General features: G+C 57.2%; 1 protein-coding gene across 1 annotated transcript in view; it reads left to right on the top strand.

Moving 5' to 3' along the window:
- FSTL4 (follistatin like 4) overlaps positions 1-25,685 on the top strand; it is a gene marked incomplete at both ends in the record, with an annotated part of 356,360 nt that overhangs the window by 234,781 nt on the left and 95,894 nt on the right. The window contains 2 exons of the mRNA XM_080698175.1: positions 9,010-9,203; positions 12,418-12,541. Coding sequence (XP_080554301.1) covers positions 9,010-9,203; positions 12,418-12,541 — 318 coding nt within the window. The remainder of the gene's footprint in view (positions 1-9,009; positions 9,204-12,417; positions 12,542-25,685) is intronic.

Consider the following 25,685-nt stretch of genomic DNA (forward strand, 5'->3'; position numbering starts at 1 on the left):
ATTACAGTTATCTTTCCCTTGTTATCTCTTTCTGTCCTTTTTCTACTATTTCTTTTATTTCTCTAATTCTACCTCAAGTACAACTGTTTGTATGTATTTAGGGATGGTGAGAAGACCATCCCACGGGTACTTCGCAATCTCCTGGAATTCTCAGAATCTTATTTTGTGGCTGGGCCAGCCACCATCAGTGCAACTACATCATGTTAGCAAAAATGTATCCAGAAGATAAGCCCATTGGTTCTGGCATTTATTGTTAATTGAATTTTCCCAGAAATGGCAGCGTAAAGATTGTTAATGTTCGTGGATTTACGTCAAGTTAAACATCTGTTCCTCTTAAGCCGAACCCCAGCAAAGTTACGGTGGCTCATAAATTAGATCTAGGAGGAAAACGCTTCTTGCTCTTTGCACAGATTAGCGGGTTCAAAATAGACCTCAAAATGACACATCGCAACTGTGGCCCGCGTGACACGGCTTCATTCCACGGCACTGTGGTGCCAGACAGTCGCACCACGCTTTGGCGGTAAAAATCACAGCTTTGTGGGGCTTGCTTACAGGCTGGCTGGTGGCCCTGTGGGAACCGCTCCTAATGGTTGGAGCCTCTGCAGGAACAGACCCCGGGGCAGCCAAGAGGACCGGCCACATCCCGTCTCTCTGCTGGTCTGGGATGCTGAGCTCTGGCCCCTGGCCTGCCTGAAAGGAGCCAGTCCACCCTGCCCAGTTGAAGAAGGGCTGCAGTCCAGTGGGTGGGGCCCAAGCACCTGGCCAGCTGCGCAGTCGCACAGGCCTGGTGTGTATATGGTTTGGGAAGAGAGTTGCCCACACCACACTCGGTGGCTGTATGGAGCACGATCCCCCAGCCCCCAGCCCAGCACTTTCTTCTGTCCTTGCCCCTGTCCCGAGGCCCCAGCCACCCCTGAGCAGGATTTCTGAGGTTACCGGCAGGGTAACTGGTCCACGATGCTGGGTCCGCTGGGTCCCATTCTTCTTTCCAATAAATGTGAGATTTTTAGGTGGTCTCCTGCGTGCCAGGCTGCTCCGGTGAGGGAGACACCAGTATTCTGGACATCATCAGGGGTTGGGGCCTTCACAGTGGGGCACCCCAAAGCCATTCCAGCCTCACATCTCCCTGCGCATAAAGTTCTCCCAACCACAGAGGGACCCAGAGTCAGCCCAGCTGAGGGACCAGACCTCTCTGAAGCCTGTACAAAGCTGTAGCCAAATGAACCCTCGGGCCTCGCCGCTGGGCTGCTGCTTCAGAGGGACTATCCAGGACTGTCCTAGCCAGCCGTGGTGGGCCGAACACACAGACCCGTCACTAGCCTCCTCTGCAGAGGACCTTCCGAGGGAGCCCATCAGGCCCAAGAGGCAGTTTGAAGGAGACTCTCCCTTGCGCCCAGTGTCCCAGCACCCCCTCTGTGGCTGACCGCCTTGCTACCACCCCCAACCTGGTGATGGCCAAGACCACTCTGTAGCGCCAGCTCTGCCAGTTTGGGGGTGCCCCTACCTGGTGCAGTAGGACCCACACCCCCTGGCAAGTCCAGGGAGGTTTGTGTATCAGTACACGAGGCCCACAGGTACCAAAATCAGAAGCTGAGCCTGCACACTCATGCTGCACCCAAGGACGGCACCCATGGGTGACACAGGCCTCCAGCTCCCCAAGAGTTCCAGTCCCTCATCCCTGTGGCCCAGAGCCCCCTCCTCAAGGCAGGACTATTTACTCTCAGAGCCCACCTGCCTCTCCTCTCCACCAGGAGTCCACAGCCACAGAGTCGACAGACGTTTAACACGCACCATCCACACTCAGGTGCCGGGCCAGGAATGGGAGGCACCCGAGACCCAGGCGAGCCCCCCCACCCCGCCATAGAGGAGCCTCACAGTCAACAGGGGCTAGATCAGAACCCAGTGGAGGGCGGGGTGGGAAGGGGCGGGGCGGCCAGGAGATCAGAGGCAGTCCAGGAGGGCTGCCGCACTGGAGAGGGAGGAGATCGAGGAAGGCCGGAGGGCTCAGGGCTCGGTGCAGGACTGGATATGGGTGAGGGAGGACCAGGAGCCAGGGATGACCCCTTCCCAGCCACTCACCATGCAGGTGGCTCCGAGACACAGACCTGGCCCCCACGCCCCTCTCTCTCTCTGGGTTCGAATCCAGACTTCCCTCTGCCCGTCTGTCTGGTCTCACTTAGCAGCGGCCCTCCTCCCCTGGGCTGTGTGGCGTCCTCCAGCCCGCCCACACCAGGCAGGAGCTTCACCTGGGCTTAGCAGGAAGAGGGTCCCTGCGAGGCACAGTCGATGGGCGCAGGTGGCCAGGAGGTGCTCCAACGGCTCCCTCGCTCCGTCTGCGTGGCGATGGTCTCCCGTCACAGTGCTCCCTTCCCCAGGCAGGTCCCCACCTCATATCGCCTTCTGCTTAAAGAGGGAACGTGGGGGTGCCTGTTCTCCGCGCGGAGGTTGTCGGCCGGAGTGGGAGCAGCGCGTTAGAATCCTCAAAGAGGGACAATTATCGAGGGCGCTAGATTAATGAGGTGTCATAACAACTTAGCCAGGTCTGCGGCTGACCTTTCTCATGGAGAACGGGCCTGATAAATGTAGTTCATTACCAAGTTCTGACAGGAAAATAGAATCGCGCTCCAGGCCCCTCAGCAGGCTGATCAATATTTTATCTGCCAAAGCAGGCCTGGTCTGGGAGCAGGAGGAGCCCCCACGTGTGCCGGCTGGAGCCCCAGGGCCAGAGCCGGGGCTGGCCAGGCCCACAGGAAGAAGGCTGGGCCCTTCCAGGGCCTGTGAGGCCAGCCAGGAGCCCAGCAGGCACCTGGGCCGTGGGAAGGGAGAGAACATCCAGGAATCCCTCCCTCTTCTGTTGCTCCATAAACACTGACTTTAGTTGCTGACTTTAGTCTCGGGTCCCAAGGGGATGAAGAGGAGCCACACCCCTACTCCCTTGGGGCATAGAGCACGTTTCATCTACAAGAACGTCTGGGTGGGCGCCCATCCCAGCTATGTGGGAGGCGGAAGCAGGAGGATCCCAAGTTCAAGGCCAGCCCGGGCAACTTAGGCAGACCCTGTCTCAAAAGATATGGAGGCTGTTGGTGTAGCTCAGTGGTGCAGCCCTTGCCTAGCATGTGAGAAGCCCTGGGTTCAGTCCCCCGCACTGCCATCAACCAGTAAGACGGAGACACCGCAGGCCTGGCTGGCCATGGGGGCTGACTGTCTTCTCATGTACAGTGTAAGGGGTCTCAGGCCTCAAAGCCAAAGATCACCTCCTGACTCCCTGGCCAGAGCTCTCTCCAGCCTTGTGACGATTGTCACTAGAGGTGTTGGGAACAGGCAGACACAGCAGCCTATGGTGACATCTGTCCCTACTTGAAGACCTCAGGCAAGACTCTTGTTATTTCAGTATTCCCTGACGTCATAGGACCCTGGCCTAAGCCACCAGCACCAATGAACTCACTCAACAAGCACCTAGCATGGTAACGTTTCGTGGGTAACAGGCCTGCCGTGCCCCTCGCTGCTCAGAACCCACAGTCCAGCAGAGGGCACAGTGCAGGCACAGGAGACGCCCACCGTCCACCCCAGATCGTCACCTGCAGCACTGGCAGACAGTTCCCTGTCACCCCTGCCAGCAGCGCTGAATCTCGGGTGCATCTTCAACCTGAGGCCATTTTCTGGCCTCAAGAGTGTGCTTGGTCCTCCTGTGAAGGGCTCAGAGGTACTGACTGGGGTGGTCAGTTTCCTCGGAGCAACCTTTAGCCAATAGGCATGGACGTGGTAGAAAAGGACCCCGGCTCCCTCGCGTCCCAGTGGGCGGAGGCTGAGGTGCGTGGGGAGCCGCGGCCGCAGGGGCGCGCACTGTCCCCGTGGTGCGCCTTCGTTGGCTTCTCTCCCTGTCCTGTCGCTTGCTCAGCTCCTTCCAGCCCTTCTTGGGCTCGTCTGCAAATGGGCTACCTGCCCTGGATCGCTCACTCAGGGGTGCTCTGGGGGAGCCCCACCTGTGAAACAGGTGAGCCTCCTGCAGAACATTCCACGGCGGGCAGACAGGAGACTGCGGGAGGAGAGGGTCTGGAGAGAGCGCCGGTGAGGGACAGGGCTTCCTGACCCCACCGCGAGGAGCAGGAAGAGGAGGGGACTGCGCAAGAGAGTGTGCGGGCACACAGCGGCTTCCCTGGCATGCACCGGGCCCATCAGAGGCCTCGACCTAGCCCGGGTCCCCAAAGAGGGAAAGCAGAACACAAATTTCTCTTTACCTGGGAAACCACCAAGACACAGGAAACATCTAATAACTTTGCAAGCAGAGGTATAGAAATCTCAGCAGCACTGAGCTTCAGTCTTGCCCTTTCCTGGAGCAGCCCCAGGGCCCTCATTTGAGGCCTTCAAATTATTTGCAAAGGTTCTACCTTCTTTCTGGGAAGGTCACACCACCCCTGGATCCATCATCTCCACTAACTGTATCCAGAATCTCCCTTGCCCCAGGCTGGACCAGAGAGGCCTTGGTAATGGGAACTGGGCCTTGGTTCAGCACTCCATAGTAAGGATTGCCAGATTCATTCTCAACACCAAGTTGGAGGCACCCACCCTCCAGGGGCCTTCCCCTAGCTGCAGCCAGCTGTGCTGAGGTCAAGGCTAAGACTTGGGTCCTGCCCTAAGTCCAAATGCGTTGGACCCCCTCCCCTCACCCGGACCCATCCTCCACCTGCAGGGTGAGGGCACAGACTGCAGGAGGATGGAATGCGGGTGTAGATGAGGAGACTTTTAAACCAAGATAAGGCAGACATGTGTGTGTGTGTGTGTGTGTGTGTGTGCGCGCGCGCGCTGCATGAAGATGCTTCCAGTTGGAGGGAGGAGTTGCTCTATGCAAAACCTGATATGGCTGGGCCAGACACTGTGGTCACGTGGTCAGTATTGCTGGGCCAGACGCTGTGGTCACGTGGTCAGTATTGCTGGGCCAGATGCTGTGGTCACATGGTCAGTATTGCTGGGCCAGACGCTGTGGTCACGTGGTCGGTATTGCTGGGCCAGACGCTGTGGTCACGTGGCCAGTATTACTGGGCCAGATGCTGTGGTCACATGGTCAGTATTGCTGGGCCAGACTCTGTAGTCATGTGGTCAGTATTGTTGGGCCAGATGCTGTGGTCACGTGGTCAGTATTGCTGGGCCAGACCCTGTGATCACGTGGTCAATATTACTGGGCCAAACTCTATGGTCACGTGGTCGGTATTGCTGGGCTGGACTCCCATGATCACCTGGTCGGTATTGCTGGGCTGGACGCCCATAGTCACATGGTCTGTATTGCTGGGTTGACTTCTCCCCCACCCCCAGCTCTCACCGTCCCCTTGTGTGGACTTGCTGGCTGGAGAGGGAGAGATGACCATGTGCAGATGAGAAAGGTGTGACCCTTGGCATCCACGCTGAGACCTGCGGAGGCGGGCAGGAGGGAAGTCGGAGGACAGAGGCCAGGGTCCCGGGCTCAGAGGCCAGGGTCCCAGGCTCAGAGGCCTGCCTGGCCGAGCTGGTTGTGGCTCCTGGTCACCTGCATGGGGGCTGGCGTAACCTCTGGCCAGTGGTGTGTGGACAGCAGCCACTTCCGGGAGCCTGCTATGATGACTTCTTTGACCTATTGACTTCTCTCTGTTGATCCTCCTCGGTACTTCCCAAGTGCCCTTTGACGGGCACGGGTTTCTTTTACAATAAGACAACTGTTTGGAACTGGCAGCAGGGCAGGGAGCCTCTCGCTGGTGAGCAGGTCCAGCAGGCTCACAAGTGTCCGGTGGTCCAGGCGGGTAGGCCACTCCTGCCTGAGCCCTCAGTCACAGCAGGGGCACCGTGAGACAAACCTGAGGCGGGGGCCCGGGGAACTGTCCCCAGGCCAATGGCCACCCTGGAGGGCAGGGCCTGGCTTAGGAGGGGAAGCTCACCTGGAAACCGAGCTGAAAGAGCTTTGGGGAACCTGCCCCCGGGGCTGGAAGAGGGCAGAAGAGGAGGTGCTCATGCCCCCAGCCCCCGGCCCTGTGGGACTTGGGCGACGGCAGCAGGCGTGCTGCGGGCCCTGGAGGACTCAGACGTACTTGGCAAATGCCTCCATGAATCACGTTTAGACCAAGTCCTCTCTTGTGCTCAAGCACAGCTGCTCCAGGGATGAGAAGGGATTTGAGGTTTTCTTGCAGCGGCCGTATAGCCGAGGGAGGCCCATGGCAAAAGAAAGGACAAAGACAGCTTCCATCAAAAAGCCATGCGGTGCTCAGCGTCCTGCCCAGCGTCCACGCTTGCTCACGGCCTCAGGGTCCTGCCTGAGCCCACTCCCCCGTCCCGCCTGGCCGCAGTCCACACTCCCCCCGACAGACTCCCTCAAGCCTCCTCAGGCCTCCGGATCCACTGGCCGCCAGCGCTGTGTCCCCTCATCTCAGGCTGCCTCCTCACCCCGCAGTTCTTCCCCACCCCACCCTGAGCGTCTGTGCCTCGTGGGGCTTCTCTCTTCCTGGCCCCGTTGTCCCTCCTCCCACGGGTACCCAGGATGCCCTGCGCTGACCAGAGTCCGGTGCAGTTTGTCGGCGAGTGCGGTAGTGACGGGAGGGCCGTACGGTCAGCAGGAGCACTGATCCCGAGACTCAGAGTGGCCATCTTCTGAATGAGTGGAGAAGCCGGAAACCAGCAGCTCCCAGTAAACAATAAAGACGTGACGGGAAGGCAGAGGCCGGGGGTTGGCCCAGCGCCCCATCTCCACCGCAGCAGGACAGGACTCGCCTTGCCATTGCCCCATCAGGCCCACCAGGGTTGTGGGCGCCGTCTAGCCACAGACCCTGAGTTCAGGGCCGCAGGCAGTTCAGAGGGGTTCTGTGCCCCACTAAGATCCATGAGGAAGGTTGGGGGACCAGCAATGATGGGTTGGTACTGCCCATCCATACCGGGCCCCAGGCGGCCCTGTGCTGACAGGTTATCCAAATCCTCGCAGCCGACCACGTGTCTGAGGCGGGCCTCCTGTTGACATCGTATCCATTGCTGTGCACACCAGCTTCCCGGCATCTCGGACCAGTGCCAAGCCCTGGGGAGGCCTGAGAGGTCCTCTGGTACTGAGTCGCGCAGAGCCTTCACAAGGACAGTCCCATCACCCGCTGCAACAGCTCCCTCCCCAATCCTGGTCTATATTTTCACTTCTGGTCCCTTTTCAGGGACCAGATTTTCTGGGGTGAGGGACTAGAATTAGGTAAGACTATTTTTCTCTTTCCCCGGGACTGACCTTTTTCAGGACCACCAGAAAGAAGGACAAGCCAGCAGCCAGGCGCATCCTCCCCCGGGGGGGGGCAGCTTTGAGCCGGTCCTAGCAGAGCGTGGAGACTCCCAGGGAGCCAGTAGAGTTGATTCTATTGAACACAGTCATTGATTTTTTTTTTCTAAATAAACGTGCAGGAGGAAATGGCAGTGCGCATCTGTTTCTGACGGGGATCAATTGACCCTAAATTGAAAGAAAATCTAGAAACAGAAACAAACCCAAGAGAAAGTGGTCAGGCCACCCAGGCTTATCTAGGGAGCCAGGGAGGGCGGGAGGAAAGGAGAAACAGACACCGGGGCTTATCTAGGGAGGAAAGGAGAAACAGAGCCTGCACAGCCGGCACCCTCTACTGTGGCTCCTCCACACGTGGCTCTGAGCAGCTACCATCCTGTGAGCGCTTGCTCATGCCAAGCTGATGCCAGGCCCTTGGCACACACTCCTTAGTTAATCCTCATCACAACCCAGTGCGGAGCACACTTATTCCCGCTTCTCAGATGAGGTAAGGACTTGTTCCAGGTCCCAGCTGCAGAGCTGGGTTCGTACCTAAACTGCCGGGAGCGAGTAAGTTATAGGCCCTCCCCACCTCAGCCGTGCACTGACGGCTGGGCTGTCCTGCCTCCTACGAGGAACTGCAGACGCAGACACAAACACAGACGGCCAGACGTAGCCAGCTCGCATGCATTCTGGGCTCTGGGGAAGCTTTGTGCAGCAGAAGAGCCTGCATAGCTGAGGGCCTCAAACCCAGCGCCCCCCCCCCCCGGAGCCCACACAGCCCAGGGCTGCTTTCTACTGCCTCTCCAGCCCTAGGCTCCTACCCGGTGCCTTGAACTGGTCTTGGAATTAAGGAGAAGAGGCCCAGGCCCCAGACAGTCCATTCTCAGCAGCCCTGGGCCATTACCCCAGGATGGATAGTGAGGAGCCCATGCCCCTCTTGGGACCCAGCAAAGCCATGCACAGGAGGCGCTCCATCCCCCAGGGAGGTGGGGAGCGAAGCAGGGCTTCCCTGCTGGGCGGGGTCACGCTGCTCCTTGCCATCCCCGCCCCAGTTTATGGGCTGTGCCCTGTGTGGTGTTCATCCCAATGGCCCATCACCAGAGAGATAAACTGTCATGGCCCAGCGCTCCCCGGGCCTCCTTTGCAAAGCACCATGCAATTCGGATGCTGTTCGGCAAACACGCCTGTGATAAGAGGCCCAAGAGTAATGGGCTGTGTGCTGGGGCTTAATTTTGTGAAACTTCCTTTTGTTTCTTGGTCATGGTTTCACGTGCACATGTTTGTTCTCAAGTAATCCCGCTCTGGGAATGTACCTAATTACCTTAAGCAGGGCTTATTAGTCCTGTTAACTAAGACTCCCTAATCTATGAGGCCAAGTATTCAAAAGCAGCCTTTAAGGTAGGATTAAGACAAAAACAAGCTATTACAAAATGGAATTGGGGCCAGCTTTCCAGAAACCATCGTGGGGCGACCGCTGCAAACACCACCGGAAAAATCTTCCCGTCCCCTCTGACGCTCACCCTATCTGGCTCCTAGTAGGTGCTCAATAAATATTTGTGGGACGGGCAAACACATTCCCTCCAGCGTGCATCCCACGTGTGGTATATATTAATATTGCAGGTGGACAGACAGGCAGTCGTGGCCCCTCGACTGCAGGGGCAGCGTTTGCCACCCTGTGGCTTGATGAGTGAGGTTGATGAAATGGGCCGATGAGAGAAAGGTGCTTCTCGCTGTAACAACTCCATCCTCTCTTCCAGGGGACAGGTGCACCATGGCCAGCTATGCCCGCCTCAAGAACGTCCTGCTAGCACTCCAGGCCCGCCGCCTGCCAACCCCAGAAGGGGACCGCAGACGAGACCCCGCCTCCCAGAAGCGCCTCCTGGTGGAATCGCTCTTCAAGGACTTGGATGCCGATGGCAGCGGCCACCTCAGCAGCTCCGAACTGGCTCAGGTGGGCTCGGCATTCGGGGAGAGTGGGGTTTGGAGGGATCGGTTTTCTGTTCAGTGCCTTACGGGAATACAGGTATCCATGGGAGGACAGCCCTTTGCAGGGTCTCTGTCGCCGGAGGCCCCTCTCCCACCCTCCAGGGAATCGCAATGCCCGTGAGCAGCCCCTCTGAGAACATCTCACAGACACAGCTGCGTCACTTCTGCCCCCTCCAGCCACCCTCTGCCGCTGTTCACCAACAAGCGAGGGCACCTCTCCTCTGGCCGGCTTTAATTAGGATCCAGTCTTGTCCGCTCGGGCTCCTTTTCTTTTCTCCACAGAAATGTCAAAGGAAGCAGGGCTTTGTTCCCACAAATGCCTTTGGATTTTAACCCGGAGGCCCCCAGGGCCTCTGCCTGGTGAGAACACTTCTTTGGTCGCCAAATCATAACCCAAACCCCAGCCTTCTTGCCTGAGAGAAACCCCAGTCCCACTCCCCCCCAAAAAATTAACCTGCAGAAGCCCTTGCCCCCTTTTTCAAAGGCCGTGGTTTGAACAGGGGCCCGTGCCCCTTGGTCCATCCACACACTCATGAGAAGGTAGTTAGCACCTAGGGTACCAAAAGCACGATCCACTCCTTGGGACTGCCACCACTGGGGAGGGCCATAGGGTGCTGGCACGGCGGAGGGGCCTGCGTCCCTGCTCCTGCTCTTCTGGCTGTTCTAAGGCCCTCGGGTGGGCCCGGGAGCCACACAGGCCAGAAGCAAAGATAAGCAGGGAAGTGACTGTCTCTGTCACCCTCGGGTGGTGGCAGGTAGGAGCAGCTCTTCCCAGGCATGCGAGCGGCCACCACGTGATAGGAATGGGAAGCCAACTTCAAGAAACTGTAGCCGAGGCCCAGAAACCTCGGCAGACAATGGCCGGCCCGAGAGGGACTGGGATGGGAAGGGGCCTGTGCTGAGCACTCATGCAGACCTGGCACTGAGGCCCTTGGTCTATGCTAAAGAGCACAGGCGAGTTCCTTGTCCTGTGGGGGCAGCTGAGCTTGCGGACCTCAAGAGCCGCCCCCGTACTTCCAAGTTAGTGAGACTCGGAGACGGCCTCGCTGCCCTGGGCCTCAGACGGTGAGGCCTCAGCCCGGTGCCTGCCATGCGCCATGTTCTCCGTGGATGACAGTGGCCACTGTCCTCACCCTCGTCATCTTGTCATTAGCTCTCCATTCCCTGGCCCATCCCCGGCTCTGCGGGAGGGACTCCTGGTATCCCATCTCACAGATATTGTCAGACGAGGAAACTGAGTCTCTAGGAGATCAAACAGCCTGCCGGCGTGGTGTTCACTGCAGGGCATGATGGAAACCGGGCGGGTTGATGTGCACACCCCTGCACCGGGGCTGGCAGGAATGCCGCCCCTTGGGAGGCACCACATGGGCCTCTCCAGGCCCGTGGGGACCACAAGCACCCACAGAACCCGAGTAAGCACCCTTGTCCTCCCAGCACTCGGGAGGCTGAGACCGGAAGATGGCGGTTCGCAGACAGCCTCAGCTACTTAGCAAGGCCCTTTGCAACTCAGTGAGACCCTGTTTCAAAAAAAGAAAAAGAATAAAAAAACTAGGGCTGGGGGTATAGCTCGGAGGTAGAATGCCCCTGGGTTCCATCCCCAGTACCACAAAAAAAAAAAAACTCAACTAAAAACCAGCCCCCTGCAGCTGTGGAGGATAGGCCCCTTGCTCTAGGGCCCCCTCCAAACAGGCTCCGCTCGCCCGCACCTGTGCAGTGCAGGCAGGCACACGCACCCCGGATTGCCAGAAGGCCACCTCCTCATCAGCACACGCAGCTCTGAAAGGGGCAGGGACAGGGGCCCAGAGGTGGGCCGGGGCTCTCTGGGAAAGCCCAGGTCCTATTAGTTACAGCTTCCTGCAGGAAGCTAGTGATTCCCATGCCAAGGGCGCCGGGAGCAGTGAGGCGGGTGAGTCCAGCTTGCCCTGGACAGCAGGAGCTGTGAGCGCTTGGCTTCCAGGCCCGTGTGGCTCCCGGTAGCCGCCAGGGAGACAGAACCTTCTTGAACTCATCACTGACCTGGCAGAGACGTGGCCTGGGGCACCTGAAGCCATTAACAAGCGTGGTAATTGGACTATGATTTCCTCTTTAAAATTTAATATATTTAAAGTCCATTTCATAAATCTGGCAAGCAAAGCCCTTCCTTGATGCTGAATCAAAGGCGCCAGGGAAGAACTCATCGGCCCTGTGAAAAGCTAATCAGTTTCCGATGCAGAACCAGACAAAGGGAAATTTCCATCTTCGGAAGATTGATCCCGGGCGTTATGGTTGTCCTCCCTTTTTATTGAACATTCCCACTTGCTGGGTGAGGGGTCATTTTTTTTTAACATCACATTAAATTGCCTTTAATGTAGCAGGACAAGCCAAGAATGTTACACCAAGAGAAAATGCTCCTTCCTTTTTCTCCCCAAATCCCCAAAATAGAGTAAAATCCCTCCTCTCTTCTGAGGTTTCCTCCTGAGCATTTTCCTTCTGGGCCTCTGCTCCCTGCACATCAGCCCGGGGCTCCAGCCCCGAGGGTGCCTAGGATGTCCGGCCTTTCTTACCTTTTGGCATGCGGCTGGCCATGCTGGAGAAGCTTCTATGGCCCGCAGCCCAGACCAAGCCAGAAAGGAAAGAGGTTCACTCATAGCCCTGAGCCAGGAGCCCGGGGCCCTGCAGACAGGGCAGGCAGGGCAGGCCTCAGGCACATCAGCAGCTGCCCCTCTGTGGGGTGCAGCATGGACAGTAGGTGCCCCCCAGACAGTGTAGACATTGGCGGGTACCGCAATGGTGCAGCGACCACCAGCTTTCGGTCCTCACTAAACTTAGTCCCCACACTGAGATTAGCTGTCATACGCTGGGTTTGTTTAATTAGACACCCCCTTTTTCTCCTTTCCCCATCAACAGTTCAAGGATCCTTCCCTTCTCAGCCCATCTGGGGCTCCTCTGCCCAGATAGACCTGAGCTCTATCCAGTACAGACACTGTCCCAACCACTGTGTGACCTGGGGAGGGTCATTTCCCTCCCTGAGCCTCAGCTGCCTCTTCTATAAAATAGGGGACCAGAGAAGACAAGACCAAGGCACCTCTGGCGCTGCCCGAGGCCCACGGAGCCTCCCCAGGGCCCCCTCCCCTGCCGGAGCCCTTTCCCAGTACTGCCCAGACTCATGGCTCCAACTCTTGTCCCCTCCTCGCCCACAGCATGTGCCGAAAGAGCAGGACCTGGACGGGGACTTCCTCGGGTGCACGCCGGGTGACCTCCTCCGATTTGATGACTACGACGGCGACAGCTCCCTCAGCCTCCGCGAGTTCTACACGGCTTTCCGTAAGTGAGGCCCGGCCAGGGTTCCGGGCACGGGGCCTATTTCACCTAGTGGGCCGGGCCTGGGATCTGTCCATGGTCGTTTCGCAGGGGGGGTGCTTTTAGAGGTTCTTACCTTTGGTGTTTGCTCTACAACACGCCTGAGCTGGAAGCAGTGTCCATGGAGTGTGGGTGGGGGCAGGCGCTTCCTCACCCGCGGAGGGCCCAGGAGCGTGACGGAGCGGGGCCACCAGGCGGATGCTGTGATTCACCCGGAGGGAGCCCACTTGAGGCTATCCTCAGGCTGTGGCCCGGGAACACCAGCAGGACGGACTTGGGACTTGGCCAGGCAGGACAGGGAAGGTTCAGGCTGAAGAAAGATGGGATCCCTGGTAAGTGCAGAGGCTGAGCTTTTGTGAATAGAGAGGTGGTATCCACCCCCGCGGCCCCGAGCGGTCCCTGGTGTGGACATGAGTGGACGGGCTATCTCGGGGACCTGGGACTCTGCGCCGAGGTGTCTTTAAGGGATTTTATCTGGTTAACCTTAGGCAGTGCTGGGACAGGGCTCTCATGAGATGCAAGCTTCCAGAGCTTGCCCCAGAGGCTCCACGCAGAGGTCATCTGCAAAGGGGAGGGCGGCGCTGGGCCCATGCTGGACACCATGGGGACATTCGTGGCCCCGGGAAGGCGAAGCCGCTATTTCCTATTTGAGGGCACTCGGGCTCCACGGAGCGGGTCATGTGTGTGCCTTCCACACCGCGCTCTTGGGCATGGCCTGTGAGCTCACAGCGAGCCTCCCCGGGCTGCACCTTGACCCTGAGCCACGGAACTTGGTACCCTCCTGCAGCTCCAACCCTTACCTGGAGTTTCGGTTTTCACAGTGGTGAAATTCCTGCTCCGTATGGACATTTCTGCGAGCTATTTATTGTTATTCCAAATAGACACAAGGCCTGAGGAGTGTGTGTGACTCCCTGGCAAGAAGGGTACTTCTGGCAAGTAGAAGAGGTGCTCGGATATGTAAGGGAGAGAAATATGTGTGTGATCCTTCTCCTTGGCAAGTGCCGTGTGCTTGACGGGCTGGGGGCGCACAGGACCCATGGCACGCTTAGTGCCGAGGGCCAGAAGCCCACCCCGAATCCCAGGGCTTTGCTTGGTGTAATGAGACTATGTTGAGGCCCGTCCCCCTCCTCCCTATCCACCAGGAGGGCTTAGGTCCACTTACACTAGTCCATATTAACTTTTGAACAACTAATAGGCTTATCCGCCGCCGCAGGAGGTGCCTGCTCTGTGGTCCAAGGAGCTTATTTCCAGAAACAAACCTCTAAATTCTAGAACATTCCCTTAGTCCTGAATCCTGAGAGCTGATTGCTGAATTTATCAGGAATTTTGCAAGCAAACAGCTAAAAAGTCAGTATCTTTTTTTTTATATATATATATTTCGGTGCTAGGGATTGAATCCGGGGGCATTCTGCCTCTGGTCTACACCCCCAGCCCTATTTTATTTTATTTTTTTATTTTTGAAACAGGGTCTCACTAAGTTGCGGAGGGCCTCACTAAATATCTGAGGCTGGCCGTGAACCTGCGATCCTCCTGTCTCAGCCTCCCAAGTACTGGGATTACAAACGTGCGCCACCACGCCCGGCTGTCAGCCTGGTGGAACTCTACACCACAGAAATCAACACCACACAAATGCTGCCCCACAGGTGTGTGTGTGTGTGTGGTGCTTTTTCTTCTCCACAGAGCCCGTTAAAGCACCAGCCTGCACCTCACTAGGCAGACCTTCCTTCCTGTCTTTGGCCCCACTTACTGCACGGTTCTCTTTATCTGTTCCCCCCCTGAGGTTCTGGATTATTCTACTCCACAGAACACAGACACGAATAGGCTAGAACAGGGAGTGAGGGCAGATCATGGCAGGTCAGAAAAGGCGTGGTGTGCTTCCTGGGGACAGAAACGCAGCCCGGCAAGGCTTTGTGAACTCAAACGCCCTCTGCAAAGGTCCGTGAAGGGTAGGGCCCGGGCTGCACCCGGCGCCACTGCTTGTATGTGGCGTTATTAGCAGGGCATGGCAGTGCTTGGGCACCATCCTAGCCCAGAACGGCAGCAGCTGCTACTCTGTGGGCTCCGTCCCAGGAATGGCTCTGGGGCCCAGCGGCACGCCCGTGGCTTTCCTCTCGAGGAAGTGGAAGCCTTCTTACTGTTCAGAACGGAAGAGAAGGCCGCGCTGGCTGACCTACTAAGGTCGTTATCAACACTAGCCAAGCTGGAGTGGGAGCAGGCTCTCACCCGCTGCCAGCCGCGTGTCTAGGGCGCAGCAATGCGGGGTCTGCTCCCTTCTTTCCTGGATTATTATTATTGAGAAGCTTTAAAATCATCATTTTTAAGGCAAATTAGATGCTGCTGTCGCCTTGGACTTGTTTTGAACCAAGCAGCGAAACCATTCATCACAGCCCAGCCCAAATAATAGATATGCAATAAAATGTAAACTCGCAGCCATTAAGGAAGCCACAAAATGAGTTAACCCAGCTATAAAAGCTTGACACGCTGCTGCCTCTCGGAGCACGGGGGACCAATGGTTTTTCAAAGTCATGGGAACTCTAAACTGAATTCCCATAGCTTGGGAATGGATTTATGGTTCAGCAAATTTTAAATAGGTAATTGAAATGAGACATATAGGTACAACTTATTAGCCAGCGATCGATGGGCATTAAAGAAGTCTCACTAAATCCCAGAAAGCCATATCGCAAACATATTAGAAGCAACGTTTCAGGTTTGATTTTTAACCCTGGAGCGGAGGGGCTGGCAGCGGCAAAACTTTGGAGCTGGGCTTGCCAGCTTCTCTTTTGCGAGTGACCTTGGGTGTGAATCAGGTTGGGGTCCGTAGGGTGACTTCAGCCCCCAGTCTTTGGGGCGGACTTGGTTGCTGCACTGACAGATGATAGATTTGCGGTGTACCTTTGGCAGAACCGACTGGTGTTTATAAGTTTCTGAAGCTGGGGGAGGGGGGGCTCCCCAAGAGGCTGACCTGGAGGGCATTTGCTACCATCTGCAGCTGGCTGAAGGGCAAGCCAGCAATCCCAGGGCTGGAGGCTGCCCCTGTTCAGCTGCGAGGGCTCATGGTGGGGTGGAGGAGACAGAGGGCCGGAGCCCTAGCCTGGAGTTGGTTCTGTCTCTTTCCATTGGGTGGGTCCCAAGGCCACCTATTACTAGGTAGTAACAAGAACGAAATATGAGGGTGGCTCCCTCCCTTCCTCTCAACTCAGCAAGCCTTGGGCTTCAGAGTCAAAGGCAGATCTAGGAACTGAGGGCAAGGTGCCCCTCCGTCACCTCCCCCCAGGTCCCTTGCCCTTCCAGCAGAGCGCCGGTCCCTGCCGCGGCTCCGGGTTGGCACTGAGCACGCTCTGTGCCAGCTCTGTCGGTCCATCACGGTCCATTAATCACAAAGTCACTCGTCTAAAAAAACTTCTAAATTATGCATGTTTTTGCACTTTTCAAATGCTCGGGTTGGGGTCATGGGGAAAAAAAAACATGTTGCTTAAATGAGAATTTCTTTCTCTCTCTTTAAATTCATTATAAGTTTCTTCTGCTTTTTAGAAAGATACTTGTCCTTTTAATTAATCCTTTGAGGGCAACCGGGCAAATGTGTTGGATGCGAGGGAAGGTCTGGGCAGCGAGCCGTGCAGGAGAAAGGGCCTCCCGTGGTAATGTTCTGGGTGGGCAGGCGGACCGCAGGGCACCGCTGGCTGGGGGCGGGACACCCTCCCTCACCTCCGCTGCGAGCTCCAGGCACAGCATGCAGAAAGGAAAATGGTACTCAGATCTGATGAGCGCCTGGCTGCTTATAGACAAGGCAGCTCTGATCCAGGTGACCAGTCACCTGGTCAGCTTACCAGAGCTTCTCTGCATGGTTGCTGCAAAGTGGTGCAGCAGCTCTGCCTACATCTCTGTCCTCTGCCCTGGGCAACTCCTGGTACCACCCAGACTGCCACGCGCCATACACCAGCCAAGATAGAGGAGCATCCTCACCGCAGACCTGCCTGGCTCTCTACCTGTGAGGGCAGGTTCCGACGGTGGCTCCGATGGCAGGGATGAGTGCGGGATAGTGCCGAGCAAGATCACAATGTGGGCTTTATCAAAACTTTATCTGGATGGTGGATATTGAATCCAGAGAGCAGGCAGTGTGTGCAGTTGGTTTCAGTGTTGGCTGAGGCCAAGAGCAGTGGGACCAGTAACTTCCCCAGCCCCAAGGTCACCCACACAGGACTCACGAAGGAAGTGGCCAAAACCCGACTCGCTGTCCTTGGTCACTCACTCAAGGGCACAAAATAGTCTGTATTGGAGCAGCCAAGGAGAGACTGAAAACTGGAAGGCAGGAGGTTTGGGTCACACCAGCGCCTCCCAAGGACAGGCGGGAATGGCCTCCTGACTTGGAGCATAGAGAGGGGGCTCTAAGGAGCCTTCCACAGGAGCCTCCCAAGAACCCCTGAGACCAGGGCTCAAGGGTGGGGCTCAGAATCGCTGTACCATCTGAGGGATTGCCATTCTGCTGTAGTTAGAAACCCTCCATGAATCCAAAGCTCCAGGCAGAGCTGGGTTCAAAGCTTTGTTCTGACACATCTAGAGAGTTGAGCCAGCTCGTGTAGTGTGTGTGTGTGTGTGTGTGTGTGTGTGTGTGTGTGTGTGTGTGTGTGTGTAAGAGAGAGAGAGAGAGAGAGAGAGAGAGAGAGAGAGAGAGAGAGAAAGGGAGGACACATAACTTTTTTTGTATGTGGTATTGGTGATGGAACCCAGGGGTACTGTATCTCTGAGCTACACCCCAGCCCAATTTTTTAGTCTGTTAATTCTTTTTTTGAAACAGGGTCTCACTGAGTTGCAAAGGGCCTCACTAAGTAGCTCAGGCTGTCCACAAACCACGATCCTCCCATCTCAGCCTCCCAAAGGCTGGGATTACAAGTGTGCGCCACCATACCCGGCTCATAACTTTTAATATTTGCATGAATTTTGATTTCCAGAAAATAGGTTAGACTCAGGAGTCTTTTTATAAGATGGCTTGATAGTCAGTTTATGGGAAGCCCTCATTTGGACCCACCAAAGCAGAACAGAGTTACTGTAGCCAGGTACCATGCAAACTTTGAAATAGGCCAGCCCCCACCACCAACAAAAGAAATACAGAAGGTTCACAGCACCCAGTTGTAGAAAGGGCCCCATTTACCAGAACCAATGTAAAAGTGCCTTGTGTTAATCCTGAGAAAACTGTGAAATCAAAACTGTGAACTCTTCCTAGGAAAAGCTACGGGGGCTGGGTGCGTTGGCACGCGCTGGCCATCCTGGTGAGCAGGGAGGCTGAGGCAGGAGGATCTCAAGTTCCAGGGCAGTCTAGGCGACTTAGCGGGACCCTCTCTCAAAATAAAGTACAGCAGGCTAGCCTCCCAGGGCACCTGCCATTGCTGCTCAGCGTAAGACAAGGGCGCGGCCGCTCAGCGCTGTGGTCCCTGCAGCCCCAGGCCATGACCCCAAGGAGGCGGCAGGCCGGGCTTGGCTCCGAGCGGCCCTCCGCCCCTAGGTCCTGCGGACCACCCCCCAGGTGGTCAGGTGCAGCCCCTGTGCCAGCCTGCCCCCTGGGAAATGGCTCATGGATGGGCGTACAAGGCAGGTGTATGTCCCGGGCCCAGTCCCCACCTCCTACACCTCAGGCCCTGTCACAAAGACCAGGGACGAGGACACCGCATGGTGGTGTGCGCCTGCAGGCCAGCGGGCAGGCTTCCGGGGCCCAGCCACGGAGCACAGAGGCCCCGGCCCCAGGCCACGCGGGGGCAAAAGTGTGCACAGGACACCACTGGGCGGCTGGGGGCGCCGGCCCGGGGCTGGTATTACCCAGATATTTGAAATGGAGGCGGGGCAGAGGGGCAGGGAGCCAGTGAAACACACCTGGCAAAGTGGCCGCCCGAGGGATGGGCCACCAGAGGACCCTGGCCAGGACAGGTAGAGTACACAGAGGCAAAGGTTCCAGATTCGAGATGGAGGCCGTGGGACATCGGGTCACGAGGCCACGAGGACGAGGGGACATCAGGTCAGTAAGTGCACAGAGCCCCATACGTGGCCGGCACGGGGCAGGGACACAGCTGCGTCCCTGGAGCAAGACGCACCAGGCCCTGGCGGCAGGGACCTCGCAAGCCAGGCCAGCAGGGAGACAGCCAAGCAAACAGTCGGGGCTACGGCCAAGCCAGTGTGCCGGCCGCAGGGAGGGCCCGCTGCGCGTGGAGGGGCACAAGGGATGGTTGAGTGCCCCCTGAGGCAGAGGACGAGGACAGCACGTCCCAGGCGGGCAGGCCGGCCAGCGCCTGGGCCCCAGGGTGAAGGGAAGAGACTGGAATGCATTCCTGCCCGGCCACCCCATCACCAGAGCGACCATCACTGTAGGCACCCACCCACACAAGGCCCGGGGAGGGGACCGAGTATCCGTGGAGAGCCAGGAGTGGCCTTTGAAGCTGTGCAGTGATGACCAGCAGGACAGGAGGTGGGCAGGCCTATGACCTGAGGTCTCCCAGGAGCTGATGTCCTGGCACCTGAGCTCGGTCCTCCTAGCCTCTCCCTGGCCATATGAAGACAGAAGCAGCTGCGGGCACACACACCCCTCCACCTGGCCCTCTCAGCAGGGGTCAGTTGGTGCCACACACCCATGAGGAGGGGGGTGGGAACGGACAACCTGCCCTCCGTCACCCATGGGTGGCTTGACTCAGCCTGCTGCTTAGTGGCTCTCTCCGGGCACCAGTTTCTCCTCCTCCTCCTCCTCCTCCTCCTCCTCCCTCTCCCCCGTGTTCCTCCTCCTCCTCCTCCTCCTCCTCCTTCTCCTCTTCTTCCTCTTCCTCTTCTTTTCCTCTTCCTCTTTCTCCTCCTCCTCCTCCTTCTTTTCTTTTCCTCCTCCTTCTTCTTTTTCTCCCCCTCTTCCTCCTCCTCCTTCTTCTTTTCTTTTCTCCTCCTCCTTTTTTCTTTTCCTCCTTCTCCTCCTCTTCCTCCTTCTCCTCTTCTTCTCTCTTTGTCTCTGTCTGTTTCTTTCTCTCTCTCTCTCTCTCTCTCTCTCTCTCTCTGCCTCTGTCTCTGCCTCTGTCTCTGCCTCTGTCTCTGTCTCTGTCTCTGTCTCTCTCATTTGAAGCCCGTGCTACTTCTCCATGTCCTACGGTTCCCTCCCGAGCGCAGCACCGAGCACCCACACTCTCAAGCCACCATCTGGGCTGAATCTGCAAGCACTTTCCATATTAAACCTCCCAGCTGGAAACGGCCTCGGTGCAGAGCAATTGAATAGCAGAAAATGAACTAATTACAGGTTGTTATTGAAAATCCATTATAAACAAATTGCAAAGAAAACTCATTAAAATATGATGCTTTAGTGGTTTTTAGCCCCCTCCTCTAGGAGGGAGAGGCCGGGGCCGGTGGCTGGACACCTCAGCCGTCACTGTCTCCTGTTCATGTGACCCGCAGGCAGTCTGATGCACCATGCAGGAAACTTTGCCTGGAACAGAGAACTCTCTGAATGTTAGTAAATACTTGAAGAAAATGGTTACAGAGGAAACAAAAAAGTTTATTGCAGAGATATAAAGTGAGGAAGATTGAAATGTCAGCCTTTTGCCGTGATAGCACCATGTTGTCCTTGTAAGTCTCAGTGGCTCTGCCAAGGCTGTAGCGAGGACTTCAGCGTGCAGTTAACCACCCAAGGTCACATTTCCGACTCCTGAGCTCGCTCCCTTGGAAGCAGGCAAGGCTCTGCAGGGGCAGGGCTGAGCCATCCAAAGCCCGGATCTCAGAGAGGGCCCTTCTCTGGTCAAGGCTTCCTCCCAAGACCCAAGCAGGAGCCCGCAAGCAAGCTCTGCACAGCACAGCATGCGCCCCAGCCTGCTGCCTCACCCGGAGGACACCCGGGATTCTGAGGCTCGGGGAAGGCCCTGGGCTTGCATCTTACACAGAGCGATGCTTGGAGCACAGTCCCTGGTTCTCTACCCTGCCGGTCTTTCCTTTCCCTCCAGACACAATTTGTTTCTAGGCTCCGGAAGAGTCCCTACGTGACCCTCTACCACTACTGTGAGGCCAGCTTGGGGGCTGCACGGGGCATAGGATTTGCCCTGAGGTTGGGGAGCAGAGAGGAGGTGAGCGGCACTTCACTCCCACGGTGGGCAGCCTGGGCGGCCCCCAGGAGGAGCTGGCTGCAGAACCACACCTCGGGGTGGCTGAGCCTGCATAGGTGGAGAGACATTGGGTGCACAAGCCATGACCTCCCTCCTGCAGAAGGCACTGCAGTGGTGGGGGATGGGGGGATGGAGAGTAGTTCATGGGGGATGGCAGCACCCTCCTGTCCCCAGGCATCTGCAAAGCCCACAGCTCACAACCCACAGCTCGCCACCCTCTCCCTACCATGGGCCTCACTGCAGAGGCTGAAAGCATCTGGGGCCCAGGCTTTCTGGGCCCCTCCCTTGGGGCCAAGGGCTGAGGCATGAAGAAGGTCAGTGGCTGGCTGGAAAGGGCTGAGGCCATGGGACTAGAGAGTGTCCGCAGAGATCATGGCGGAAGGGACAAAACAAAAGGAACAAGGGTCAAAGTCAGGCAGGTGGCCTCTGGGAGAGGCCGGGGAGGGGGCTCCTGCCTCAGGCAAAGCCAGCAGGGCAGGGGAGGGAAACCCAGGCTCCCACACGTGATCAGCCCGGTGTGTTACAGGCGCTTGTTGAAAGGTCTGAAGACCACGGTGGACTTTTGTTTTGCTTTGTTTCGTTTTCATCTCCAACAAAAAAACAAATGGTTTGGAGTGGTTGTGACAGTTCCCAGAAAGAAGAAAGAGCGATCAGAGCCAGGCCGTGCCCGACACAAGGCTTCGGCCAGGCGGTGGCCCACCGTGGCTCCACAGGAGCTCCTATTTAGCTCCCTCACTGGGTGATGGCCGGGTCGTAGGCTCCCGGACTCTTGCCTTTGCAAATAAAAGTGTGTGCCAAGCTGAACGTGGTGGCGCACGCTTGTAATCTCATTACTTGGGAGGCTGGGACAGGAGGATCACAGGTTTGCAGCCACCTTCAGCTACTTAGTGAGGCCCTCCACAACTTAGTGAGATCCTGTTTCAAAATGAAGAATAAAAAATAGAGTTGGGGTGTAGCTCAGAGGTAGATGCCCCTCGGTTCAGTTCCCAGTGCTGCAAAAAAAAAAAAAATTGTGTGTCCTCCTGGCCGGGAGTGAGAGCCCACACTCATGGCCAGTCTGTTGACCCACAGGCCGGCTCTGCAGAGGCCCACGTGGAACGACAGCCTGGCTCTCCCCTGCCGGCTTCCCTGTGAATCGAAGCTTCTCCCAGCTGTGGCCTGGGGAGGGCGGCGAGCTGAGGACCTCCGGCCGGTTTGGCCTCACCTCCAAGGGGCCCAGGGGTGCTCTTCAGCATGGGGTGTTTGTCCACTTTAGGCTGCACCTGGATCCTAGCACCCCACTCGGCACCCTGCTCCCTGTAGATCTGCCGGGGAGCATGCGGAGAACCCGGCAGGAGAGCCCCAGGCAGTCGGCACACAGAGCCTGGAGCGCTGTTCTCCAGATGGCGCGGGCATTTGGCTGTCAGACGGGGGCTGCAGGCAGAACACCTGTACACCTGTTGAGATGCAAATGGCATCCAGCGAGGGGTGCACGCTCCCCTTGCGCAGCGCGGGGCTCCCAGGTACCCACCTCCTCTGCTGAGTGGTATCTCTGGGCCCAGGGTCCTCGGCGACAGGCCCAGCCCTCCTCAGAGCCTCCACCAGCCAGCTGCTAGAGGCCTCCCAGAGCCTCTGCTTCCCGGCAGCTGCACGCTCCCTGCGGGCCAGGGCTGCAGGAGGAGGCACGTGGTACCCATCCTGACGAAGCTCTGACCAGAAGGAGATGCCGTCCAGGACGGCTGGAGGCTGGCTACAGAGTTAACGCAAAGCCAGGTCTCCTGTGCTGGAGCCGGCCCCGACAGGGGTGCGCCCTCTGGGGTCTCCATTTCTTTCTCCGCAAACAGCTTCAGAGGACAGGGCTCTGTGCCAGCACCCACTTTGGGAATCCTAATGTGCGTGTGCCACCTGGCTTTCAGATGCATGTCACCCGGGTCCCTTCGGGTGATGCCACAGAAGACCCAGAATTACCGTCCCGCAGACTGGCAGGTGACAGAGCCTCACAGGGAGGGCCAGAGCGTCCCCTGCTGCACAGGGAAAATGAGGCCCCAACAGGAAGTGTTATTCAGAGCAGGTGACTCCCGGGGGGCATGGTGGCACACACTTGTAATCCCAGTACTTGGAGGCTGAGACAGCAGGATTGCCTCCCAAGGACAGGCTCAGCTAGTAGTGATACATCAACCTAGCAAGACCCTGTTTCCAAATTAAAAGAAAAATAGGGCTGGGGGTATAGCTCAGGGGTAGAATGACCTGAGTTCAATCCCCAGTGACACAAAAAATAAAATACAAGGTCTCAGAAGGCTGACATGCCTGCAGGCTCAAGCTGCCTGGGGTGGAGGCAGGACTCTACCATAGAGGACCATGGGGTCCATGTACATTCACCCCAGGCCAGGCTCAGCCCCCCCTGGGCGTGCAGGGATGGCCTCCACGAAGCCACGCCTGTTCCCAACCTTAGGTGAGGGTGCTCTGACGCCATAGGTGCTTCCAGGGTGAGTGGCCTGCCAAGCAGCTGTCCTCCGCAGAGGACAGCAGCTCCCAGAGTAACCTGAGACATGCCCCACAGATACCCAGTGCCTGGCACCACAGCCACAGTTAGTGGGTGATTCGTTCAGATGTGACAGCCGTGGTCTGTGAAGTCACGGAGCCAACAAGGTAGGAAACTCTTGGACTTCTGAGCAAATCGAGTTAAAGAGAGGCCCCAGGTTGAAGCCACAGGGGCCTGTTGGCTCTCGGGGTACCATCCGTGCCTACATCTGCTTTGGGCAAGTCCCGGGCTGGGCCCTGGCAAGAGTGGGGGCATGCCACCTGGGCCCTGTATTGCTTACTGAGAAGGCAGTTCAGGGCCCACCGCAGGGACACTCAGCCATGATGGACGTCTCCTGGGTGGGCAGGCCACAGCCTGGCACAGAGGCCCCGCGGCTCAGAGCAGGGCATGGTGGGGCTCACAGCATGCCACCACACTTCCGAAGCCACATAATTAATTTCAGGTAATGATACAGTATTAATAGCTGATGCTAAGCCATCCTAAGTGAACTCATTAATCCTAACAGCAATCTAGCAGAGAGGAGCTATCGTTATCCCTGTTGACAAACGAGGCCCAGAGGCGCCATCCGTGTCTTCCGTCTAGAGGGCTGCAGGACGGGGCTTGACCCCAGGAGCCCGGCTTCACAGCCCAGCTCTGGCTCAAGCCACCCTGGACTTGTGAGCACCAGCATCTGTCTCATAAGGGTGCCTTTGCTACCTCAGATTTGGCAGGTGCCGGTCTTGCCCAGTGGCCGGAGCGGGGATCCACCCAGGTGAGCGGGTGGAGAGCTGCTGGCCCCAACGCTGACCATCCCCACATCCTGTCCCACAGGGCCAGCCCAACAGAAGCCCCTGGCTTCCAGAATCGGCCCTCCTCAGAGATGCCTGCGGGGGTCTGGTGTCTTCCATGGCCCCAGCCCTAGACGCCTGAGGGCCACAAGCAGACAGGGGCCAGGGCTGGCCAGTTGCACAGAATCCATATGTAGGAAGAAAGGAGCCGGTGGCTGCGCTGTGACATTTGTTACCAATGACGTCATTTATTATGCGTTGGCCAACTGAACGCTATCTCATTTGGGGGTCACAGTCCTAATGGGAAGGGCACCGTGTGTCCCCATCCTAAAGGCCACCGAGACACAGTTGAGCGACTTGCTTGCGGTCACCAGCTGAGATCCAGCAGGCCGAGGACCTGAGCAGGGCGTCCACCTGCCTGAAGAGGCTGCACACCACCCGCCAGGCCACACTGGCCAGAGGACAGGTGTGGCACCTGCCTGCTCCTAGCACCTTAGGGCTCGGACACTTCTGCCATCTTCACTTCTGATTTAATCATGAAGACAGCATCGTTTTCTTTCTTAATCAGGGGACAGATCCTCCCCTGACTGTCAGAGATGTTGTAAAGCTCAATTAATACACATTTGCAAAATGCTTTGCAATCCCACTTGCAGGATACGACACAGTGGCACAAAATCATTTCTTGTTGATACGATGTGGCATGAAAAATCGTGCCCTTGTCTCCTGGGGAGTCCCCTTTCTTTTCCGGAATGTCTTCTATCCAAGGGTACAGTTTGTGTGGCCTCTGGCCTGAGTCTGTGTGGCGCCCCCAGGCCCTGGAAACAGCACACGGCCATACCCACAAACACTTCTGGTAGGTCCTGGTCTAGGCCTGAGGTTCAGCAGGTTTCAAAACAAAAATCGTTTTTGCTGCTGCTGCTTTGAGAAAAGATGGTTGTGGGGACAAATAGGTGCCGACAGAGGAATTGGGAGCCTCTGCAGTAATCCAGTGAGAGATGAAAATGGCTGAGACCAGGAGGGTGGGCGCAGTGGTGGTGAAGGTGTCAGGTGACAGGCATGTCTTGAAGGGCCAGGCCAAAGAGGCGCCTGATGGGTTGCCATGTTTGTGGAAAAGGGGATGTGTCCAGGAGCATTCTGGGCTTTGGGCATGAGCCCTGGAAGGACGGAGTTGCCATGATCTGAGATGGAGACGTGTGTGGTTAGGGCAGGTTTGGAAAGGAGGACCAGGAGTTAATTTGGAAGTTGGATGGATCGTCAACTTGACTGGATTAAGAGAGGCCTAGGAATATGTCACTTCTTACTGTGAGCGTATAGGTAAGGTGATTGGCATGTGGATGGCCAATTGAGGGAAAAGTCCCGCCCTAATGTGAGTAAGACTGTCCAATAGGTTGGGCCCAGATGGAAGGGCAGAAGAGGAGGGAGCAGCTTGAAGCAAGCGTGGTTCTTCCTGGGTGGAGGTGCGTCTGTGCTCAGCTGGGGCGGTCAGACCTCAGAACCCTTGCTCCTCTAGCTGGACGTCACTGACAATTTCCCAGGAGTTCCTCGGCCTTTCCTTCTTGGACTGGGACGGTATCATGGGTCAGCTCTATTCGGAGATGCCAGCTCTCAGACTCTCAATCAGCCACTGTTTCCTCCAGCTCTCTGCTTGTGGATGGCCACTTGGGACCACCCCAACTTTCTGAGTGGAAGCTGGTGGGATGAAT

The sequence above is a fragment of the Muscardinus avellanarius genome, assembly GCF_963383645.1.
Source record: "Muscardinus avellanarius genome assembly, chromosome: 7".
Classification (NCBI taxonomy): Eukaryota; Metazoa; Chordata; class Mammalia; order Rodentia; family Gliridae; genus Muscardinus; species Muscardinus avellanarius.